Consider the following 25706-nt stretch of genomic DNA (forward strand, 5'->3'; position numbering starts at 1 on the left):
ATTTTGACGTTAACTGTTTGTGCTGGCTTTGTAACAACCGGGAGTTAATCTTTCATGATTTGTAGCATAGCAAGTTAGGTGATGTTTCTTCTGGGCTTCTGGCAATCTCACAGGCCTGAGCATACTCATGAAGAATTCCAGCCCACAGCAGGGTGAAGTCACCCAGACAGGGTGGAATAGAGAAAGGAGGAAGAGATACCCCTATTCTGAGAAAAGTATTTATAGGCTCCTCACTTCCGGCCCAGCAGCATCTCGATAGCTTTCTGCCTTGGTTGTTGTGTCTGTCTTTTTTCCCTGAATCCCTGCAGCAAATACTCCTAGGATGCACTGGCAGTTACTGCTGTTAGAATTCTTATTTTATTAGGATTTAATCAAACTCTTCTGTGAAATGCTGCATTAAATCCAATTTTCAAATTTGCATCAGATCAAATGAGAGTGACGTATCATAGGCATGGAATGTTTTGTTTTTTAAATGAAAATGGTATTTCAATTTTATCATATAAGAATTATCTGGATATGGTACATCTAAGTGGCAGAGAAGCTGATATATTCTCTTACCAGTGGCCTCAGAAAACCCATGATCTACATATATTTAAGAAATAATTTCTATCTCCTTGCATATTTTTCCTCATTTCCATTAAGCATTCTTTAAAATCAACCTAAGAACTCACCTCCTATGAAAATATATTCAGCTGACATTTAGGAATATTTACACAGCTTAGGTTCATTTGTACATGTTCATATTTGAAAAAGCATGGTGTGATAAAAAGGACACAGGATTGCGTCACTCTGTAAACCTGTGTTCTAGTTCCCAGGTCTGCAAATCGCCCAATCTCTTTGAGCCTCGATTTCCTTATCTATAAAATGTGAGCACTGACCCAAATGGCCTTCCAGATCTCTGAATTGTTAAGGCGGTCTTTAGTTTGATATTTATCTGTCCCACTCATGTATCTGAATTATGAATACCCCAAGAATAGAGGTTCTGTCTTCGGCATCTCTGGTATTCATCCCCATCCCAGACTGCCTAGCATTCTGCTTTGCCCCCGGTAGATACTCTGTCAATGCTGATTGCCTGACAACTGACAGCACCTGTGGTGGCCAGGAGGTGGCACTTTGGTATTTTCTGCAATAGAAAAACAAAGCAGAATGAGAGATCACTTGGGCTTCTGCTTTCTTGACCAAAGTAGAATATTTGTGGATGCAAACAACCAATGAGCCATATTTTTTAATTTACACTTAATAAATAAAATTACTTTTACTGTTGGTGCTGATGTACAGAGCTGAAAGTCTTAAATGCATTTGTGTAACTACTGCCACAGTTAGAATACCAAGTATTTCCTTCACCCCAAAAGACCCCCTTGTATCAGACTTCCTCCAACTTCAACCCGTGACAACCACTGATCTATTCTCCAACCTTATGTTTTTTTCTTCTTGAGAATGCCATAAAATGGAATCATAATAGTATCTAATCTTTTGAGACTGGCTGTTTTCACTCAGCGTAATACCTTTAAGATTTACCTTTGTTGTTGCATATCAATAATTTGTAACATTGTTTCATTCCTTTTTATTGTGGAATAACATTCCAGTTCATAGATATATCATACTTGGTTTATCCATCCACCTCTAATATTCAGCTTGTTCCCAGTTTTTGGCGATTATGAGTAGAGTTGCTATAAAGATTCATGTCTAAGTTTTTATGCAAACATAAGTTTTTATTTCTCTAGGATAAATTCCTAGGAGTGAGATTTCTGAATCATATGGTAGAGGTATGTTTAACTTGATTTAAAAAAAAAAAAAACTTATATTACGAAGCTACAGTGGTCGAAACAACATGGTACTAGCATAAAGATAGATATGCTGACCAATGGAATTGAATAAAGTCTTCAGATATAGACCATCTCATGTATGGACAATTGATCTTTGATAAGACAATCAAGCCAACTCACCTGGGACAGAACAGTCTCTTTAATAAATGGTGCTTGGAGAACTGGATATCCGTATGCAAAAGAATGAAAGAGGATCCATATCTCACACCCTATACAAAAATTAACTCCAAATGGATCGAAGACCTAAACATTAGATCTAAGACCATAAAACTTTTAGAAGAAAATGAAGAGAAATATCTTTTAAATCTTATAATAAGAGGCGGTTTCCTAGATCTTACACCCAAAGCACAAGAATTGAAGAAAGAAATAGATAAATGGGAACTCCTCAAAATTAAACACTTCTGTGCATCAAAGATCTTTGTGAAGAAAGTAAAAAGACAGCCTGCACAATGGGAGTCAATATTTGGAAACAATATGTCAGTTAAGGGTCTAGTATCCAGAATATATAAAGAGATTGTTGAACTCAACGAAAAAAAGACAAATAATCCAATTACAAAATGGGCAAAACACATGAACAGACACTTCTCAGAAGAGGAAATACAAATGGCTAAAAGACACATGAAAAGATGCTCAACTTCCCTGGCTATTAGGGATATGCAAATCAAAACCACAATGAGATATCATCTCACACCCACCAGAATGGCCATTATCGATTAAACAGAAAACGACAAGTGCTGCAGAGGATATGGAGAAAGAGGCACATTTTTCCACTGTTCCTGGGAATGTCAAATGGTACAACCACTGTGGAAGACAGTTTGGTGGTTCCTCAGAAAGCTAAATATAGAATTGCCGTATGATCCGGTAATACCATTGCTAGGTATCTATTCAGAGGACATGAGGGCAGGAACACAAATGGACATTTGCACACCAGTGTTTATAGCAGCATTATTTACAATTGCCAAGAGGTGGAATCAGCTCAAATGTCCATCGACAGATGAGTGGCTCAACAAGCTGTGGTATATATATTAAATAGAATATTACACAGCTGTAAGACGGAATAAAGTTATGAAGCGTGTAACAACATGGATGGACCTTGAGGACGTTGTGCTGAATGAGATTAGTTAGAAATAAAGGACATAAACTGTGTGGTCTCAGTAGCACAGTAATAAAGGAACTAACATTAAGAATGAACTTGGAGAATTTCAGTTAAGAACAGAGGCCATTAGGACATAAAAATATGGTAGATACCGGGTAATTGGAGCTAAATGGATAGAGATTGTACAACAGGACTGATTGTAAAAATTCAGAAATGGATAGCACAATACTTCCTAATTGTAGCACAATAAAGGTAGTACACCAAATGAAGCTGAATGTGAGAATGATAGAGGGAGGGGGGCTGGGACCACAAATGAAACCAGAAGGAAAAATAGGCAATAAAAACTGAGATGGTATAATCTAGAAATGCCTAGAATATACAATGATAGTGACTAAATGTACAAATTAAAAAATGTTTTTGCATGAGGAAGAACAAAGGAATGTCAGTGTTGCAGGGTGTTGAAAATAGATGGTAATTCATATTTTAAAACTAACTTCTGTGTGAGATTAAAGCAAAAACTGTCTATTTGGTACAAAATTGATATTTTGACTAGTGCATTTCCTAATATAACTTATATGGACAGTTTAATTGAACATCATAAGTACATGAAACCTTGAATAGGGCATGGGATTTTGTAGGTTTGTCCAGAGGGGAGCCCCAGTAAATCCCAGAGTGATTTAAACAGTGAATTAAAAAGTATTTGCAGGAAGAAAGGTTTATTTGGTCTGGAACTGAAATTTTCTGTAATGCATAATCTAATTCAACCCTTCTGTATAGCTCATTTGAATAATTGAAACACGGGGAGCACAGAATAAGAAAGAGATCTTTTCATCCTGTATAGATTATTGTAATGCCTGGAAACATCCTAGAGTATATTAAGCAGATAATAAAAAAGTATTGGCAAAGTCCCCTGAAGGAGAGGAGAAAGAATATGGAACTATAAAACCTTACCATCTGGGAATCCCCTGATACTGTGTCAAACTTTAAGGACACCCAAATCAATAGGCCATGCCCTCGATCCTGAAGCTTACTCTTGTGAAGCTTATGTAAGTAGCAGAGAAGCTTAGACTACCTGTAGGCATGCCTAAGAGTTGCTTCTGGAAGACCTCTTTTGTTGCTCAGATGTGGCCTCAGTCTCTCTAAGCCCAACTCTGCAAGTGAAATCATTGCCCTCCCCCCTACATGGGACATGACGTCCAGGAGTGAAAGTCTCCCTGGCGACATGGAAGATGACTCCCAGGAATGAATCCAGATCTGACACAGTGAGATCAACAATTCCATCCTGACCAAAAGGGGGAAAAGAAGTGTAATTAATAAAGCGTCAGTGGCAGCGAGAGTTCAGATAGAGTCAAGAGGCCACTCTGGAGGCTGCTCTTACGCAAGCTTCAGATAGACCTTCCTATGATAACCTGCCAACCCCCAACCAGGACCATTCCAATCAATTCTAAAGAACACCTAGGGCAATATATAAGACTCCACAAGTGTTCCATGCACTAGAGTAACTTTCCAGAAACCTACAACCTCCAGATGGATCCCTGGTCCAAATAAGTCCTGAAACCTAGCCCAGCCTCTCCAGAACATCAGATAGTTTCATCTTCCTACCCCATATTAGTGACAGACCCTTCCAATATGAAAAATTTAGAATTACCATAGCCCACACACCCCTAAAGAGAGGGATGGAAAGATCAAAGGTAATGTGGAGTTATACAGAGAAGATAGAATTTAACAAATGAATATGAATGCTGAATCATTAAATTGATATCTCTTTTAGCCTCTAGTATTTTAGAGCAGGTAGAAGTAAAAACCTAAAATTGTGAAATTGTAACCCATGTCAAACTCTGAAATATGTTCTACAACTAATTGTGGTACTGTGCTTTGGAATTTATAGCTTTTTTGTATATGTGTTATTTTTCACAAAAAAAGAAAAAAAAAGTCTATTATGATGATAAGAAAAATATCTAAGCCCTCTAGTCTCTTATATTCTGGAGCAGCTAGAAGGTAAAATATGAGAGGATCATATGGTAGCCCCTGACAAACTCTGGAATCTGTCCTATAACTACTTGTTGAAGAGTGCTTTGAAAACTATTGTTTTTTTTGTTTCTTTGCTTTAAAATATATATAAATATATATTTTATTTATATATATGTTATACTATACAATAAAAAAAGTTAAAAATAAAAAAAATTAAAAAAGTGTTTGCAAAAGTCCCCTTGGGGAAATGGCGAGAAAGGGGGAATATTCAACTTCTGCATTTGGAGTATTCGTGATATTCTCACAAGCAGTGGGGACAATCAAATAATAGGCTGAGCCCTCAATCTTGGGGTTTGTTCATATGAAACTTATCCCCAAAAAGGATAGGCTAAGCCTACCTAAAATGAGACCTAAGAAGGAGTGAGTGAATTTAAAGACACTGAGAAAGACTGAAAATGGGATAATAAAGATGATTTAAACAATGAGAAACAGACACTATAAAAATGAATAGAATTAATCTGTTCATTCAACAAATATCTGTTAAGTATCTACTGTCTTCTGAGCTCTGGAACTTTAACTATCCACAAAATAAATAAAATCCCAGCTCCTGTGGAGCTTGCATTTTGGCAGGGATAGACAGAGGGGGAAGCAGACAATAAACAGATATTTATATGGTGCTAAATGTTATAAAGAAAAATAAACCAGGGTGAGAAGGTAAAATTATTCAAATATGAGGACATAGAATTGACCATATTTCAACAGAATTCTGGCAGATGCTGAATATAATGGGAAATATATATCATGTTATATGACCAAATGTCCTAACTTCGTTTTGTTTCTTGCCTCTATTGAAAGTGAGATTGGAGATGAGAGGTGCTGCAGGTGTATGGTACAAATGAGATAACCTATTGTGAGGTTTAAGACAGATACCTTAATATAGCCTTAGAAAAATAATAGCACTCCATTATTTCAGTTGTTTTTACTTTATTTTACTCTGCTATCCCAGTTAATTATTTTCACTTTCACAGACTTTTTTAAAAACTCCATATAAATTATGGCCCCTCAACCCAGAAAAATGCCCAGCCTCACCTAATCTATTTTGCATACAATATGGGAGTTTCTACATTCCTTGAAGCCTGTTTATGACTCTTAGACCCCCTTCTCTACGAACCATTGTTCAATGAAACTTGATAAAGATTCAAGTTCAGATAAAGATAAAAGATCAGAGTTGCTGAGCAAAACCATTGCAAGGTATATATTTAATTCTTTTTTTTTTTTTAAGAGCCATCCTAGTAGTTTTCTATGTGTTGTCTCTTTGCAGTTGACCGGCCTGAGCGTCTCCAATGGAAAGGACCAACTTGTAGTGTTCCATACAAAAGACAGCAAAGACCTCGTTGTCTGCCTCTTCAGCAAACAACCAACCCAAGAGAGTCGGATTGGAGAACTTGTTGGAGTCATGGTGAACCATTTCAAGAGGTAAACTTTGATTTTTATAGAAGGCCATTTAGAAGTATATATGAATCCTTTAATTATAATTCAAATTGTTTTTGTGCCCATTTTAATGTAGTGAATTGTTTTTCTTCAGAAGGGCAACTTAAATCTGTTTCACAGAAGATGAAATTAGCATCCAGGTTTAGTTTCAAGATTAGGAATGATCCTCTCCTTTTCTAGCCTTCAGCTGAACCAACAATGAGAGATTTCCCTTCTGGTGATCTCTTCACTGCTAATCCAATGTAATTAAATCCAGCTGATAGAAAAACTACTTCTTATTGTCACAGGTTTTTGTTTACCCCCAATACAATCTGTTCGTGTATCTACTATGAATATAATCAAATTAGAAGGTATATTTAGGATGGTATGATCAGTGAATACTAAAGGACTAGAGTGAAGTCCTGAGAGAGGCAATATCATATGCAAAAATCTGGAGTCCTAATGGAACATGACATATTCTGAAAACTTCGTAGAAAGACTGGAAGACGTCTGTTGTATGTGTGTAGTGAGCAGTAAGGTGAGAAATATAAACAGCAGATTCTAAGGGCAGTGGGGACCAGTAAATGGATCATTTTAAGCAGGGCAGTGATTTTGTCTGGTTATTTATTAGAGTTGTTTTACAGATGAGATTTTCTTTCTTGTGGTGGTAATGGAGCATTTGAGGAAGGGGAGCAGGTTGTCTCTCAATTCCAAAGTCAAATGTTCTTCCCACTGTGACATACTATCCCTCCTCCCCACTTCCCTGATGATGGAACGAGATGACTCCTCAAAACTCAGGGACTGAGAAATGAGACCTCAGCGCCCAGTGCTTTTTTTTCCTAAATGGCATTTCCTAAGTTGCCAAAAGTAATTGAATATTCCTTATTACTATCATTAAAAAAAAAAAAAAGTTTATACATGGCTTTTTCTTTCTTTAAGCAAAAGCATGCTTAAAATCAGATGTTTATATGTCTAATTACCTTTATTCATTTTTTGCTGATAAATATATAAAGTACAATTTTAGAGATGAATTGCACAGAACTTTGTTATTAAACTTTGTGTTCTAGATCAAAATGGATCTTTAAATATTTATATAATTAAATGCTTTTTGAAGCTATAAGAAAAATGCTTCATAGTCATGTGGTGGTGAAAAAATAAGACTCTAACTAAGGAACTACCAAAAGAAAATAATAACAATATAGGCCTTTGAAAATTCCCTTCCATCTGCCAATCATTATGAAGTGTACGAGAGAAGTACTAAAGGGTTTAGAATAGATGGGAAACACATAGAGAAGGCATCTCTACAACAAATGTAACTTAAGTAAGCAGGCTTATTTTCCTCCTAATAGTCAGTCACAGCAAAGGGGAACAATGAAAGGAATTTCAATGAGTTATCTTTAATTTGGATGCCTATCCTAGTAAATACAATAGTTTTTGCCTGGGAAGATTGAAATATTTTGTTTCAGTTTAGGTCCTTGTTTAGCAAATTCCAACCGCTGTTAAATGCCTTCAACAAAAAGCAAAAATATGTGAGTATGGTCCCAGGGTCCGTTAATTGCTTTCTTTTCCTAGCATATGCATTCTGATACATTTCCATTTGCATGACTCCTATCTTTAATATATGTAAGAATTTAAAATTTCTTCAAAATTTATAAATGCTGTTATAGTTTTGATTCTGCAGAATAAGAATTATTTTTTAATGGAAGGAGGGAAAGAAGACTGTCAAGATGCTAGAGTTTTTTTTAATTTATTCATGATGTTCCTATGCTATGAATTAGGAGGTCAAGTAAAAATGAGAAGTAAAATGCTGGTCCTGAGAAGATTCAGGCTTGAAATGTTGACTTAGAGTTATAGTCATCTATTTGACATTGACTTCTTGAGAAAAGGTTACTTTTATTTTTTTTAGCTGTTTTCCTTTATGGTCAAGTATATCATTGGTGTGACTTTGAAATTCATATTGTGTTTTACAAGCATAATGATGTGGCACGTAATCTTATTTGTCCCTGGGTTTTAACTATGGGAATCCAAAGGTGAGAGGGATTTAACTCCAGACCAGGCCCATCCTTTATCTTCTATATAATTTCCTCAAGTACATTCTGAGAAATTCTGTAGTTAGAACTTAGGAGAAAAGGGCTTGAAAAAGCAAATTATACCATGGATAGACTATATTTGAGCAGAAGTCATTGTCATAAAAAAAATTATAAAGACAATTAGGACTTATCATCCATAAGCAAAATTCTAACCAGGTTTCAAAGAGAAGATGAAGAAGTGAAAACTTTAAAAAGAAAGGATCGCATGTATTAGGCTAGCATAACTAATATTCAAAACAAATGAGGATAGCACAACAAAGACCATTATAATCCCATCCCGCTTTAGCATACATATTTTTTTAAAACTTCTAAATAAAATGTCCACAAATTGGATCTAAAAGTTTATTAAAAGAATAATGTATCATGAGCAATGAAAATGTACCCTAAGAATAGGAGATGGTTATCCATTAGAAAATTCTACTTATCTATTCACTAGATTAGAGGAGAAAACAGCATATGATCTTTCTTTTTTCTTTTTATTGAGATATCTTCACACACATACAGTTCATCCAAAGTATACAATCAGTGGCTCACAGTATCATCACGTGGTTGTGTATTCATCATCATGATTATTTTTAGAACATTTGTATCACTCCAAAAAAAGAAATAAAAAGAAAAAAACTTATACATCCCATAACCCTTACCCCTCCCTCTCATTGACCACTAGTATTTCAGTCTACCCAATTTTTTTTATCCCTTATCCCCCACTCCTATTATTTATTTATTTATTTGTCCTTGTTTTTGTATATGTCTATCCATACCCTGGATAAAAGGAGCGTCAGACACAAGGTTTTCACAGTCGCACTGTCACACTGCAAAAGCTATATAGTTATGCAATCGTTTTCAAGAATCAAGGCTACTGGAACATAGCTCAATAGTTTCAGGTACTTCCCTCCAGCCACTCCAATATACCATAAACTAAAAGGGGGCTATCTATATAATGCATAAGAGTAACCTCCAGGATAACCTCTCAACTCTGTTTGAAATCTCTCAGCCACTGACACTTTATTTTGTCTCATTTCTCACGTCCTCATTTTGCTCAAGAAGGCTTTCTCAATTCCTTGATGCCGAGTCCCAGTTTATCCTGGGAGTCCTGTCCTACATTGCCAGGGAGATTTACACCCCCTAGGAGTATGATCTTTCGTAATAGAAAAAAAAATCCTGTTTAATAAAATTCAACACCTATTCCTAATAAACAAGCATGCAAAAATGAATAGATATTCAGTAAATAAGGGAGGAAAAAACTTTCTTAACTTGGAAAAAAACAAATTTGCAACTACCAACAAAAGTCATTAGTTAACGTGTTACCACCCAGAGTGCCTATAGCCTAAGGAACTTTCCAAGTTCTGCTGACCCAACATGTAGAGTAAAGAGAAAGTTTATGTATGAACTGGGAGGTGAAATAACCTGAGGTAGAGGATATGACAGTTTAGAGAGAGAATGATCTGAGGCCACAACTTGAGTTGAAACTGTAGGACAATCCTAGCTTGCAGACCTCGTCTCTTCAAACACTACAGTTCGTCAAATAGCTACCTCCATTCAAAGAAAAGGACAAGCCAGAAGGAGACTATACATAGACAATATAGAAATAAGGATCAAGGTGAATAAGCAAAGGCAGGTGAACAAAAATTAAAAACAGGAACAATTTTTATTTAAAAAAAAAAAAAAACAGAGAGAGAGAGAGAGAGAGGCCCAAGTTGGAGTAACAAGGTCTAGATTTAAGCTCCTGCCTGAAACAAGAACAAAATGACAGAATGCATAAAACAACCATTTATAAGACCCTGGACATCAGACAACAAAGACAGTGATCCTTAAGAAATGAAAAACAAGGTGAGCCCTATGATGGTCCCACCTTACTGCCTTAAGAGAGTTGTGAGGCCATGGTGCACGCAGGGGGGTCCTAGGTGCAGCACAGGAGACCCTGCGTTGAGGTGACTGAGAAGAGAGGCCAGGAGACCAAGGTAGCTGCGGGTTTCAGGACAGACTTCCAAAGAAGCAAGAGGTGCACAGGGACAGAAGTGCGGAGACCTGTGTAGGCTACCCCTCAAATATTCATCAGAGTACTGATCAGCGCATGAGGGAGAGAGAACTACCCAAAGCTGGGGAAAGAACCGTCTGAGAAGACCAGAAGAAACAGTACCCAGCACTCACACAGACCAAGAATGGTTTCTGTTCAGGCAAGTCAGACTAGAAAACTTCATAATTCACAAGGCACTGGGTAGAGTTCTCCTGATTTTGCCTTAGTAGTGGGGAATAATTGGTCCTAGAATAAATGATGCTGTAGCCCTACCTAAAAATGCTTAAGAGCAAGACACAAAAAGATCAAACTATTTCTAAGTAATTTAATTACATCCTAGAAAAAAGGTCATAAATATTTATAGGTATACAAAAATATGATACACCCAATGAGATAAAATTTGCAATGTCTGGCATCCAAGCAAAGATTACCTAGCATGCATATAGCAGCAAAATGTAGCCCATTGTTGTTGTTGTTTCTTTAATTTATTTATTAATTAAAAGAAATAAAATAAAACAACATACATAATCAGTAATTCACAATATCATCACTTAGTTGCATATTCATCATTTCTTAGAACATTTGCATTAATTCAGAAAAAGAAATAAAAAGACAATAGAAAAAGAAATAAAACGAACACAGGAAAGAAAAAAAAAAAACGATTATACCTACCATACCCCTTACCCCTCACTTTCATTGATCACTAGCATTTCAAACTAAATTTATTTTAGCATTTGTTCCCCCAGTATTTATTTTTATTCCATATGTTCTACTCCTTTGTTGACAAGGTAGATAAAAGGAGCATCAGACACAAGGTTTTCACAATCACACAGTCACATTGTGAAAGCTATATCATTATACAATCATCCTCAAGAAACATGGTGTAGCCCATTGTTGAAGGAAATATTACCAATTGAAACAAATCTAGAACTGGCAAAGATATTAGAGCTAGCAGACATGGACATTAAAACAGTTATTATAATTAAATTCTAGATATTAAAAAAGTTAGAGACATGGAAGATATTTTTTAAAGACCCAAATCAAACTTCTAGTAATGAAAACTGTACTGTCTGAGATGAAAAATATACTGATTGAATTAATGGCAAAACATTGCTGAGAGAAATTAAAAAGAACTAAATAAATCAAGGTAGGAAGACTCAATATTGTTAAAATGTCAGTTCTCCCTAAATTGAACTCAAAACCTCAGCAGGCTTCTGTGTAGAAATTGATAAGCTGATTCTAAAATGTGTATGAAATGCAAAGGACCTGGAATAGCCAAAATAACAGCTGGTTTTTTATAAAGATGCAAAGGCAATTAATTCAGTGACAAAGGATAGTCTTTTCAGCAAATGGTGCTAGAATCATTGGGTGTTCAAATAAAAAAAAAAGAACCTTGATCTACAACTTGTACCATATACAAAAATTTAATCAAAATGAGCATAGACCTAAAATTAAAACCAAACTATAAAACTTATAGAAACAAATATAGGACAAAATCTTTCTGACCTTAGATTAAGCAGAGATTTCTTAGATATAACACCGAAAGTATAATTCATAAAATAGGAAATTGATAAATAGGATGTCATCAAAATTTAAAACTTCTGTTCTTTGAAAGACACTGTTAGAAGAACAAGCCTAGGAAAAAATATTTGCCAAACATCTATCTGATAAAGAACTTATATCCAGAATACGTAAGGAGCCCTCAAAATGCAATTATAAAAATACAAGAATTCAAATAAAAAGTGGGCAAAACATTTGAACAGACTTTTCACTGAAGAAGAGATATTGATTGCAAACAAGCACATGAAAAGAAGGTCAACATCATTAGTCACTGAGTAAATGCAAATTAAAACTACAATGAAATACTACTATAAACCTGTTAGAATGGCTAAAATGTAAAAGACTGGCCATGCCAAGTGTTGGTATGAATGTGGAGGAGCTCTCATGTATTGCTGGTGAGAGAAGTAAGATGATACAACTTTGGAAAATAGTTTGGCAGTCACTTAAGTTAAGCATACACCTACCATGTGATCCAGCCATTCTCCAGGAGAAAACATTTGCCCATACAAAGACTTATAAACAAATGTCCATAGCAGCTTTATCTGTTATATCCAAAATACAACAAACAGCCCAAATGTCCATCAGAAGGTGAACAAAAAAATTGTGTGATATCCATACAACGGAATACTACTCAGCAATAAAAAGGAATAAAATATTGATAAATACCCAATATAGATGAATCTCTAAATTATTATGCTAGGTGAAAGAAAACAGACAACAAAAAAAAAGGATATATACCATTTAATTTCATGTACATAAAGCTCCAGAAAATGAAAGCTAATCTATAGTGACAGGGTAGGGTAGAAAGAAGAACTATAAAGGGGCACAGGGAAACTGTTGTGGATGATGGAAATATTCATCATCTTGACAGTGGTGATGATTTCATGGGTACATACATATGTCTGAACATCAAATACTACACTTTAAATATGTCAGTCACAACTCAACGAAACTGTTTTAAAATACTATTCTGTCATTATTAAGATATCCAAACACATGGTATTGGCTTAGAAATGAAAGAAGATCAGTGAATCACGTAGAGGCCTGTATACACAGAGGACTTTAGTGGACCATTTAAATTGCATTTAAAATAAGTGAAGGACAGGCGGCCTGTTCATTTGATGGCATTGAGATTATTAGCTACCCATAGGTCATGAGGAACATTCAGTAGAAAATTGGGAGAAGAATAGAAAAAGGCATTACATAGAATAAGAGGTAAATGAATAGCAAACATATAGATACGTTTTTTTTTAAATTACTAAATAATATGTAAGATTAGTGGTTTGGGGAGAAAAGTTATTCTCATCTATGTTTGATATTCCAGTTACAAATTGACAAACTCCCTTTGAAGAGCAAGTAGACAATACCTATTAAAAATTTAAATTTTTCTCTGCAGTATCATTTCTTAGTCTCTATCCTAAAAGGCAGAAAATCAGAGTTTCAAGCTTGTGCAAGTACATAAGAGGCAGGGACAAGGTTTTTCATTATGACATTGGTTGCTATAGCAACATTTGGAAACAACTTGAATTTCTTCAGCAGTCAAGTGAAGAAATAAACTCTAGCACATCATAGCATAAAATACTCTATACAAGTGTTAAATAGAAATAGAATTAGATTTTTGTACTTAAATAATCTCCAAGATCTATTAAGTAAACAAAATCAAGTTGCCCACAATACATATAATATGGTATGATTTATAGAAAAAGGAATTAGGTATGCCATTTCATTTATGTAGCTCTTCTTTTAGTAAAATAATTTTGTTGGTAGAGGTGTTTTTTTGCATTTTGTTTTTTTTCTTTTCCAATTATTACTGGTATTTAGAAAAGCTATTGACTCTTGGGTATTCATTTTATATAACTGGGCATATAATATATTAAATTTTTAGTCTTGAACAATTTTAGTTGATTGATTTTTCTCTTAGAACACAAAAAAATCATCTCTGAACAATAATAATTTTGTTTCCTCTTTTTCTATTTACATTTTATTTATTTTTCTTGTCTTCGTTCCTTGGCAAAAATATTTAGGATATTGTTGAACAGTAGTGGTCATGATAGGCATCTGTTTCCAAACTTTAAGGAGAATGCCACTAGTATTTACTTTTCAGCAACTTTTAAAATGATTGTGTGATTTCCTTCTTTGACCTCATGATGTGATTTGACCCAATTCATTATTGATTATTATTATTAAACCAACTTTGCATCTCTAAACATGGTATTTTATTCTTTTAATATACTGCCAGATTTCCCATGCCACCTTTTAGAAAATGTTTTGAATCTAAAGTTATATGTGTCTATGTTTTTCTGTGTCTAGTTTCTCTGGCAGATTTGATCATTAGATGCCTACTTCATAAAATGGATTGAATGATATGTGTTTTATGCTCTGAAATCATCCTGTAGTGATTTGTTTATTAAACCCATTAATTCATGTATCTCTTTTCTCTACAAAGTATAAGCTCCTTGAAGTCAAAAAGTATGACAGGAACTTAAGGTAAATATTTGAGGAAAGAAGGGAGACACACACAAACACACACACACACACAGGCACGCACATGCACGCCCCTGAGATTAAATGACTGCCAACAGAATAAGTGGTAGAATATTTTCAGCCTAGTCTTCTGAATGCAAAGTCCATTGCTCAGGATGACTCTGATAGCGTATGTTAAACTTGGTTAATGAACGTCTATTTCATCTCTCTACTTTTTTGTGTATTTGATATGTCTCATATTTAAAGAACGTCTCATATTTAAAGAACAAAAAAGACAAAGTATACTGCTGTTTCTATACTATCGGTTTCTCCCTATCACTGTCTTCTCTCATAAGCTGACAGCAGCCCTCACCTACCACTTCCTTGCATACTAATCCTGAAACTAAATCTAACTAAGCATAAATCAGCATTTTTTCTTTCATCTCCTGGAGTCTTTACTCAACCTGGGCTCACTGTTTCTTCTTTCCCAGGTACTCACTCATGCATTTCACATTTCCTAAAACATTTCAGGATAGTCTTTAACAAAATATCTTCCAAAAGGTGACATTCAGAATATTTAACAACAAATATGGCTCAAGCACAGGCCAATCAGAACAGATGCCATGTATAAATATCTGATACAGCCATACTAGTTAGTCCTGGCAGTATTCCACAGATCAAAAATTCCACCAAAGGGGGAGGGAAGTCAATAAGTTTAGGATATGCTCATGAGGTTAAATAGGTTTCTTTAGTGCAGTATTTCTCAGAGCCTTTAATGTGCCTTTGTTCACTTTAAGTGCAGCCATTACAAGGGCAAGGGGATTCTAGCTATACTAATATCAAAACCATCCCCAAAATATATTCTCACATAGGGAAAAAAAAGACAAGGAACGGAATGGCAAGTACAGTATACCACTGTTTGTGTTTAAAAGTCGGGAAAGGGAGGTGCAGTACCAGAAAAGAGATAGGAGGGAGATTTATTTTTCACAATAAACCTTTTGCAACAAATACGTATGATACTGATGTAATATTTTTATTTTATGATTATTTTCCTTTATTATTTAAAAAAGTAGAAAAGAGCAAAAGAGAGCTTTCTAAGTGTATGAACTATCTCGTGGCATTTGAATATCTTAAAACCTCTCGAGCGCGGTGCAACGGTGGCTCAGTAGAAAAACTCTCGTCCGCCATGCCAGGGACCTGGGTTCGATTTCTGGAGCCTGCCCGTGCAAAAAAAAAAACTCTTGAGACATTATCGTTCTGTATGGTTTTATTGTATATGTCCCATGAACCCAAGGTGAGGTTCTTTCTCTGTGGTTGTAGCACCAGTGGTTTGCAAGACTGATTTTCTTCACAGAGGTTATGAAAATGGCTTATTTGATTCTGGTATGTATCTCATTCTCGGCAGTGTCTACCTGCTGGTCGGGAGCCTTTCTGCCCACCACTAAACAGATGGTCTCGTGTCGGCTGCCCTAACTACAGCGTCACCAGAAACTCTGCAATATTAGGCTGTCAACAGCCCCATCTGTCCTAAGCAGCTGTCTAGGCATTTGCCTTGACTGGATACTAGAAACCTCAGTATAACCCCAGCCTCAGGCATAGGAATTTCTTATTTCTCCTTTTTATTTCTATGGGTGAAAGCCAGAAGTCAATGCCATCTGCTTCTTGTTTTTCATAAGCAATGTCTTTAATATCTGTTTAATTAAAGGAGCACTGCTGCTGAATTTAACTGAACATTTGACCTGCTTTGCTGTTGTAGCTTGCCCGTGTTCTTTTTAAGTCACACTTAAAACCTGGGTAAACTGAGACTAATATGAGGCCACTGGTTGGCAGTTGCACAGTGCTGTTGTGGCTGGGGGGGTACAGGTGAGGGGGCAGGGAGGATGAGGCCTCCTGACAAGAGGTGATGGGCACAGAGGACTGAGGCCACCTCCCAAAGCCTTCTGCTCTTGGCACTCCCTGGACTACATGTTCACCTGCTCCCATTATATGTCTCTAGTGCTCTGACCCCGAGCCCAAATCCATATTTTCGTGGCCCTTGATCTGTATTTCCAAACTGTTTTCCTGGAGTGCCTGACTAGTAATCATAGTAACTATATTCCAACTAAAAATTCATAAGCAAATAAAGATAATTGGAAATACTCTGGGTAGCCACCTACAGAGGAATGAGCCATAAATGATGGTCTGTCTTCTTAATGAAGTATTTGGACCATTTAAGTTATAATTATTGAAAACATCTGGTTGATGGTAATAGGCACCGTCCTCTGCCTTCTGATAGAAATGCGTGAAAACAAAGAAAGAGAAGCCAACTTCCAACAGCACCGGAAACTAGAAATATTACTCAACCATTGGCACACTGAGAGGGCTGTCCTTCATCTCTGCTCAGATGTCAGCTCATCAGAGACGCTTTCCCTGATCAGTTCATCCCATTCCAGCACTGCCTGTCCCCCCTACCCTGCTTTATTTTCTCTATGACTCTCATCGCCATCTGACATATTTACTTGTCTATTTATTTAGTGTCTTGCTTTCCAACTCGAATGTAAGTCCCATGAAAGGAGGGACTTTTTTTCTGTTATTCACTGCAGTGTCACTAGTGTTCAGAACAGTAGCTGACACTTGGTGAATACTGAGGCTAACTGAGGAGGTCCACTGGGGAAGGAGACAGCAGGACACTTCTCAGCCTTTCTCACTGGTGTGTGTCTTGCCCACCCGAAGTAGGTAACTCAGTCCTCCTTCTGTATGAAAAAAAGGAAGAACCCTTCTACGCTTTCCTTCCCTTTACAAACACCTCTGTTCTTGCACTGATTCCAGAATTGCAACTGTAAGCAATGTAATGCTAAAAAGGTGTGAGCTGGAAGACCCACGGGTATGTTGTATGCTGAGTGTTGCAGCTTTTCGTTTACTTTCTCTTTAATGATGAAAGAAGTAATTTCAGACTCTACATCAGCAGATGTAGGGACTCTTGCTGAGATCATGAGTTTTATAGTAAGTAAGAGACTTCTAAACCACAACTAGAGAGACAATATACATAAGCCAGCGCTCCAACTTAAAGCTGAGAAATGGATTTAACTACAAACAGGTGGACTGGAAGACAGAATCCAGATAATCCATTTACCTCTTTTATGGGAGACCATCAGGATTGGATATATGTGTCCTTATTCATGAGGCCTCTGAAGAAAGATATTAACAACATGAAAGGTGTAGACCATGAGAGTTGAAAGAAAAGCATATTTCTAAAAAGGATTTATAGTAAAAAATTTATATCCTAGAAACTATCTGCTTATTCTTGGAATAAAATACAACAAAGCATAAGAGTCCATATAAGCAGACCAAAGATGAACTGGCAGACTGAGACAAACAGAGCGTTGGCAGAGAAACAGATAAAACATTCACTTATATGAATGAGGTAAGAAAAGGTATTACCTAAATCAAGATTAAAATCTGAAAATAGCGTAGTTGGTAGTGCAGGGAATAGAATGACTGATATAAGGACAAGATTGAGACGAGCTCTCAGTATACCGAAGAAGACAGTCACAAAGAAGTTGACATATATAGAGGAGAGGAAACAAAAAGTTTACCTTCAAATAATAGGTATACATGAAAAATGAAGAACAAACTGAGCCAAAGTAATACTATATTTCATCAATTCTAAGTAGTACATTATTTTCAAGTTTTAACGTTTTTGAAAATGGGATGTGACTTATAACTGATGGGTTCTTACAGTTGAATGGGCAACTTTTTATCTTTCTTAGTAATACGTAAAACAGTGGTACATCTTACATTCAATAAAATAAGGTAGTTTAAAACATACTAGAAAGAAATCTTTCTTATGCTGAAAGCATCTTCTCTGGAGATCTAGAGTGCCCACCTTGTTACCATAGTAATCTATTTTTAATTTTAAGGATTAACTAAAATAGATATTTTAAGCATTCAGACTAGGGTTGGAAAGAAGATTCCCTTACAAAATAACAGAAATTAGATTTGCCTCAGTCTTCTCTTCAGCAATATTAAATGCCAGAATCCAGCGGAGCAACTCTTTAGTCTTTTGAGGGAAAAAATTATAGCTCAAGAACTGTATGCCCAACCAAGCTGGCATGTGTGTTTAATAAGCAAGCCTCAGAAAGTCTGCTGCTGGGGTTCTTGGGAAGAGGACCAGCTAAGATCAGGGAGTCAAATGCTGTCACAGTCTCCCGCTCTCTTCTGCACTCTCCTGCAATGGCTTCTTCCACGAGGTTAGAGATGTCTGCTAGCTCCCAGGGTCTCTTTCTTCAGCTTTTCCATTGGCAAGGGACTAAGGGTCAGGTTCTTTTGTCTGTTGTTCAAAAATCCTGGAGAAGTGTTCTGGCTGAGCCAATAGCTCTGGCCATAGTGATCAGCGCTGGGATCAGCGCAGCGCGGTATGATGTTTACCTCGATGGCAGTCATGTTAGCCAAAGAATCACCCCCATGTGATTCTCATGCAGCTGCAGCCCACACTTTTAGGTACCCTGATATAGAAAAACTATAATTATTTTTTCATGGTTACATGCTATTTCATTGTATGGAAATACCGTAATTTATTTAACTATGTCCTAGGTATCACACAGGTCCCCAAAGCTCCAGAGAGATACCAGGTTATGAAACTTTTAGTATGTGTTAAAAATGGAGATCATCCTGTGAGGTTTTCATAGATTCACCAAACGATAAGCGAATAATACCCTGGCTTGTGTTGTCTCTTGGAATTATTTTCTAAATTGAGTGTCAGATCCAACTCTTTAACTTAATGGGCTTTTTAAAAATATTTTTTAAATTGTTATAAAATAAATATAACAAAATTTTCCATTTAAACCTTTTAAGCATATAATTCAGTGGAATTAATTACACTCACAGTGTTGTGCAGTCATCGTCACTGTCTATTTCCAAAACTGTTTTTACTTAATGGACTTTGGGAAAGCTTTCTTTATGTTTGTATTTGAAGTGTCAACTGTATAGGAATAAGGATTTTTATACAAGCATAATATACTTAACTAAGTATTTGATCTGTTTTCAGACCATCAGGGAGCACTAGGTCCCCACCACAAGTCAAGCCCGGAGTGGGAGGAGCGATACAAATATGGACCATTAGGTCCTTTCCCTTAAACAGCCCTTAATCTCATAGAGAGGACAACGTGTAGAAATAATGCTCGGTACATACAATAATAGCACTGTGAACAATGTGCTACGGAGCTCAGGGGATGAATTGGCTGCCTTTGCATGTGAAAGTCAGGAAAGCCTGGGGAGAGCAGGTGGTCCTTGAGCTGGATGTTTAAGGATGAGCTGGAACTTATCAGGTAGAGAAAAGGGCAAGATTTTCCCCAGAGAAGGGAGCAGCATGTGCAAAGCTTGGTGGAGAGAAGTAGCTTGGAGACCTAAATGACTGCAGGGAATGAAAGGGATGGTAGCAAGAAATGAGACAGGAGAATATGTAGGCACTTAAAGCCCCACACCAGAGAATCTGAACTCTATCATATAGGCAATGTGGAAACGATAAGTATTAAAAACAAAAACTCCCCAATGAGACAAAACTTCATGATAACTTCTAACAGGGAGATCATTGGGAACACAAAGTAAGTGTCCCCTTAGGGAAAGTGGAAACTTGAGGAACACTCGTCAATATGTAATACATCTGTGGTCCTTCATGCTATGAAGGATGTATTTAATGGTGAAAGCACTAAAAAGGTAAAGGATAGAAAGGAAGGTGCAAGCCTTAGCTATAAAACCAGAAATCAAATGTCTTCAAAGGGATATGAAGTATAACAAAATTCCTTAGTCTTTGGAACTTCCTTGGTGTTTATTGTATTGGCTATCCTTATAGTTATTAGCAATAAAAATCCTAGAAATGAGAAGGGCCAAGATTCCTGCTTTCTGGGGCCACAAGGAAGGAAGAAGCTGAAGAAACTTTACACCATTCTACAACCATGTGGGGGGGAGATAAAATTCCTAAAGGAAATTTTTTTATTTCACCACTGAGGAAGAATTAAAATAATGTTGGGAAGAAGAATTTAAAATACAGACACAAGAATATAGAGGAGAAAAATGGAATTATATGGCCATATAAGCACAAGTATAGTAATTTCTTATGGTGAAAACTTACAAGTCACTAATTCTTCTATTTTAATACAAGAGACAAGGGAAATAACAACCCACAACTGGCAGATCCTGAAGCTTATTTTAAAAGCTCAGTTATACTATCAGCAGAATTACGTTGGATGAAATACAACTTCAAAATATCCATTTATAAAGGAAGATCTGAAATACCTAAAGGGAAGAGATTTACGGGTTTGAGATATTTGAATCTGCTAAAGAGACTCCAGTAAGACTACAGAGCAATTTCAATAGATATCTTAGGAGAAACGCTGTTGGGTAGAGCTCACATGATCTTCTTTGAACAGTGACTTAGATGAAGACATAGAAAGCATATTTAACAAATTTGCAAATGACACAAACCTGGAAAGCATTATTATAATTCACATGACAGGATCAGGATTCAAAATGTCGCAAGCTACAATAATAAGAAACCACAAAATGAAATAAGTGTAAAGTTCTGCCTCTGGGCTCACGGTGACATTTGCCTGTATGTAGAGTAGGAAGGTTTCTCAGGCTGTTCTGTCCCTAAGACTCTAGGTATCTGTGATTCTCTCAGTCACATGCAGTGCTGGGCTTCAAATGACAAACTTACCGCCAAAGAAGGTAAGATATTATTCTTTCAGATTAATCCGAACTTTTTCTCCCCTGGATTTCCAGGAAGTGAGAGACGTAGTTAATTCTAGAATTCAGACATTGAAAGATCCTTAGAAAGCAAATGCTTATGGTTTGCTCACTTGTTTCCCCACAGCATATGTTCCCGGCAAGACCCTCTGCCAATCCCAGTCTTCTCTCTGTAAAGGAGAGAGATTTGTTTTGTTGAATTTGAAGCCCATCATCTGGCTTTTGTTAAAAGGGTAGCAGCAATTACTTCCTTTAGCTTCTTGAACAAACAGAGTTGTTGTTCCAAGTCTCATTTTCTTCATATTTAAGACCAAATGAAATAGCTAACATGATATTTATTATTTTTAAAAATGGCTTTGCATTTAGTGTTTCTTATTTTTTGGTTTTCTTTTAAAAAAATAAGGGAAGTTTTCTATAATTATCATGTATTTTTTATATCCAGGAAAAGTTATGAGAATTTATTTTAGAATATATTTTCTCCCAGAAACAAAGCAACTAGTAACCAGTAAATTCAAATAAAATTTTCATACTGAAAAAAATCAGCTTGATGGGTGGGCCACGGTGGCTCAGCAGGCAAGAATGCTTGCCTGCCATGCTAGAGGACCCGGGTTCGATTCCCAGTGCCTGCCCATGTAAAAAAAAAAATCAGCTTGATGCATGCAACCACCCTCAAAAGACAGAATCATTACTAAATGAAGTGGAGATTTATTCCCTGGTTTTAGGGGAAATGATACCAGGAAAAGAAATATAAAAAATGAAGATAATCTGGCTGACGGTATTAAGGAGAATAGAAACGTAGGTGTAAAATGGGAGAGGAGAGAAGCCTGTACAATTCCAAATGACTTAAAAAACTTCTTGTCAGAAAAAAAAAAATCAGGAAACAATTTGTTAAAGAATACTCTATTGCTTGCCAACTAAGCCCAGCCTAGCTAAATTATGACATTCAGAATTAGTAACTTCTGGCTTTCCACATCTGAGGCTTTGATGCATGGTAATTCTTGGCCTTTTCTGCTTGGTATATGCATTGAATTAACAGGCCTGGTAGAAATGAGTATTTGACAGAAAGCAGACAACGTGGCTTCTGGTCCTAACTCTGCCATCAGTTAACTGTTAGCCCTTGAACAGATCAACATATTTTGTTCTATAGTTTATCTGTAAGAGTAAAAGGCTGCACAATATTTTTGTTTAAAACATATTTCTTGAGACTCAATCACATATCAGATATTTCTTAAGCATGGGAATACAGAGACTCAGCTCTTGCCATCAGAAGCTTGTGGTCTATCAAGGGAGACAAATGCATAACATATAAAGTTTGTATAAGTATAAACAAAGTGGCTTAAAAGCACAGATGTCAGAGTACATCTTTAGATGGGAGTAATAGATGGGGAAGATGTTCTAAGAAAACCTCATCAAAGTGAGGTAATATTTGTTCTAGGTTTTTTTTTAACTTTTTAAATTGTATGATATAACATATATACAAAGCAGAGAAAGAGAAAAGCAATAATTTTCAAAATACTTTTCAACAAGTAGTTACAGAAAAAGATCCCAGAGTTTGTCATGAGCAACTATTCCATCATCTTAGATTTTTCCTTCTAGCTTCTCCAGAACATTTGGAGACTAGAAGGCTTTTTTTTTAAATCATCACAATCAACTTTTGTTTTTTCTTTTTTGTGAAAAATTATATATATATATAATTTTTATTATAAATGCACACACACACACAAAGCAATAAATGTCAAAGCACAGCCCAAGAATTAGTTATAGAACAGATTTCAGAGTTTGGTATGGGTTACACTTCCACAATTTTACGTTTTTACTTCTAGCTGCTTTAAGATACTGGAGACTAAAAAAAGTATCAATATAATGATTCAACAGTCATACTCATTTGTTAAACCCTACCTTCTCTACGTAACTCCACCATCACCTTTGATCTTTCTCCCACTCTTTAAGAGTATTTGGACTATGCCCATTTTAACTTTTTCATGATGGGGGATGGAACTAGCTGATATTCTGGAGAGGTTGGCCCTCCGCATTTCAGGACTTATCTGGTATAGGGAGCCATCTGGAGATTGTAGTTTTCTGGAAAGTTACCCTAGTGCATGGAACCTTTGTAGATCTTATATATCACCTTAGGTGCCCTTTAGAATTGTTTGCAGTGGATTCGGTTGGGGTTTGACAAATTATGGTAGTTAGCAATGTCTAACTGAACCTTGCATAAGAGTGACTTCCAGAGTAGCCTCTCGAATCTATTAGAACTCTCTCAGCCACTGATACTTTATTTGTCACCTTTTGGTCAGGATGGTATTGTTGATACCACAGTACCAGGGCCAGACTCATTCCTAGAGTTATCTCCCATGCCACGAGGGAAACTTTCACCCCTGGATGTCATGTCCCACATAGGGGGGAAGGCAATGGTTTCACTTGCAGAATTGGGCTTAAAGAGAGAGAGGCCGCATCTGAGTAACAAAAGAGGTCCTCCAGAAGTAACTCTTAGGCATGCCTATAGATAGGCTAAGCATCTCTGCTACATACATAAGCTTCACAAAAGCAAGCCTCAAGATCAAGGGCTTGGCCTTAGATTTGGGTGTCCCTAATGTTTGACACAGTATCAGGGATTTCCCCAGTGGTAAAGTTTAATAGTTCCATATATTTTTCACCTGCCCCTCAAGGGAGTTTGCCAGTACTTTTTGATGATCTGCTTAATATACTCTGGGATATATCCAGGCATTACATTAATCTCTAAAGGATTAAAGGCCCTCATTATTATTCTGGGTTCCTTGTGTTTAGATTATTTAAATGATCCATCCAGATAGTTTGAATTAGATTATGTGCTACAGAAAATTTAGGTTCTGGACAAAATAAACCTTTCTTCCTTTGGTCTCAGAGTAGATGAGGTTCTAAAATGTAGACGATGTCTTCCTTATCCCTGTATTCTGAATTACTTTTATCCTGACCTGATCAGCTTCATTCTTATCTCTAAATACAAAGTTATACATATATATAACAGTCTTTCAAAATCCAGAAATAATAATTACCACTCTGGACTAAATGTGACTGCTGTAAGAGTTTACAATCTAGGACCCTGTTTTCTTATAAGTATTTTCTAAATGAGACCACAGAATAATTGTTCTTTTGTTTCTGGCTTGTTTTGCCTCACCAAATGTCCCACAGGTTCATTCACAATGTTGCATGCCTCACAACTGCATTCCTTTTTGTAGCAGTACAGTGTGTGATCATATGTGTATACCATCGTTTTGCCAATCTATGTTCTGAGTTTTAATAGAGATCTCTAAGTTTTAAAAGTGGGAGACTTCCACTTCCATCCAGGATGGAATAGCAAGAATGGGATTTCTCCTCCCACCTGATCCAACAAAAAACCAGACAAAATATATGTAACAACAGTTTTTAAGACACTGAATATCAAGTATTGAAGGTCAGTGATTCCTGAGAGACAGGAAACAAATTATCCAAGTCTATATTTGCCTCAACTTACTGTCTTGAGAGGGAATCCAGTCCATGGCACAGGCCGGGGGTGGAGGTGGGGTTGGAGGCAACCATGGCAGAGCTTGAAAGGCTTTGGAGACCAGGACAGCTAGATTTATTAGGACAGAATAACAGGAGAGAGCTGCATAAACAGAAAACTCTGGAGCTCTGCAATACCCCCTTGACTAATCAACTGAATACTGATCAGCACATGTGTATAAATAAACCATCTGAAAATGAGGAAAGAACATCCAAAAAGAATGAGGAATTGTGCCTGTTCTAGCAGCCAGATTGGAAAATCTCATAATTTATCACACACTGAGTAAGGTACACAGGAGCATCTTGCTTCAGTGGTTGGAAATAATTGGCCCTAAACTGAGCACTGCCCTGGTCTCCCCTAACAAATCTTAAAATCACGACCCTAAAGGATCAAATTATTTCCAGGCAGCTTAACTATATCCTAAAAAAAAAAAAAACTCAATCATTTTTATAGGGATACAAAATTATCTATTGCCCAAGGAGGTAAAATTCAGTGTCTGGTATCCAGTCAGAATTAGAAGGCATGTAAAGAAGCAGGAAAATCTAACCCATTATGAGGAGCAAAATCAAAAGCAACCCAGAACTGCCACAGATATTAGAAACAGCCAACAAAGACATTAAAATTAAAAGTTAGTTCAACAAGTAACTATTTGTTGAAGAGTGCTTTGAAAACTATTGCTTTTTTATTTCTTTGCTTTGTATATATGTTACACTATACAATAGAAAAGTTAAAAAAAAAAAAAAAAGTTAATTCAGTGGTAGAACGCTTGCCTTCCATGCAGGAGACCTGAGTTCAATTCCTGGACCATGTGTGCCTCCAAAAGAAAAATTAAATTAAAAGTTAGACCTGTAAAATTTTAAAAGGCCCAAATCAAACTTTTAGAAATGAAAGCTACAATGTCTAACATGAAAATATGCTGGATGTCTTTAATAGAATTAAACATTAGAGAAGTAAAGATTAGTGACCT

General features: G+C 36.3%; 1 protein-coding gene across 3 annotated transcripts in view; it reads left to right on the forward strand.

The window, feature by feature from the left end:
- Positions 1-25706, forward strand: part of MYO1D (myosin ID) — a 389795-nt gene that overhangs the window by 273014 nt on the left and 91075 nt on the right. For all 3 annotated transcript variants that reach the window (XM_077165206.1, XM_077165205.1, XM_077165207.1), the window contains exon 21: positions 6215-6369. In XM_077165206.1, the coding sequence (XP_077021321.1) occupies positions 6215-6369 (155 nt within the window). The remainder of the gene's footprint in view (positions 1-6214; positions 6370-25706) is intronic.

Source organism: Tamandua tetradactyla, chromosome 6 (genome assembly GCF_023851605.1).
Source record: "Tamandua tetradactyla isolate mTamTet1 chromosome 6, mTamTet1.pri, whole genome shotgun sequence".
Lineage (NCBI taxonomy): Eukaryota > Metazoa > Chordata > Mammalia > Pilosa > Myrmecophagidae > Tamandua > Tamandua tetradactyla.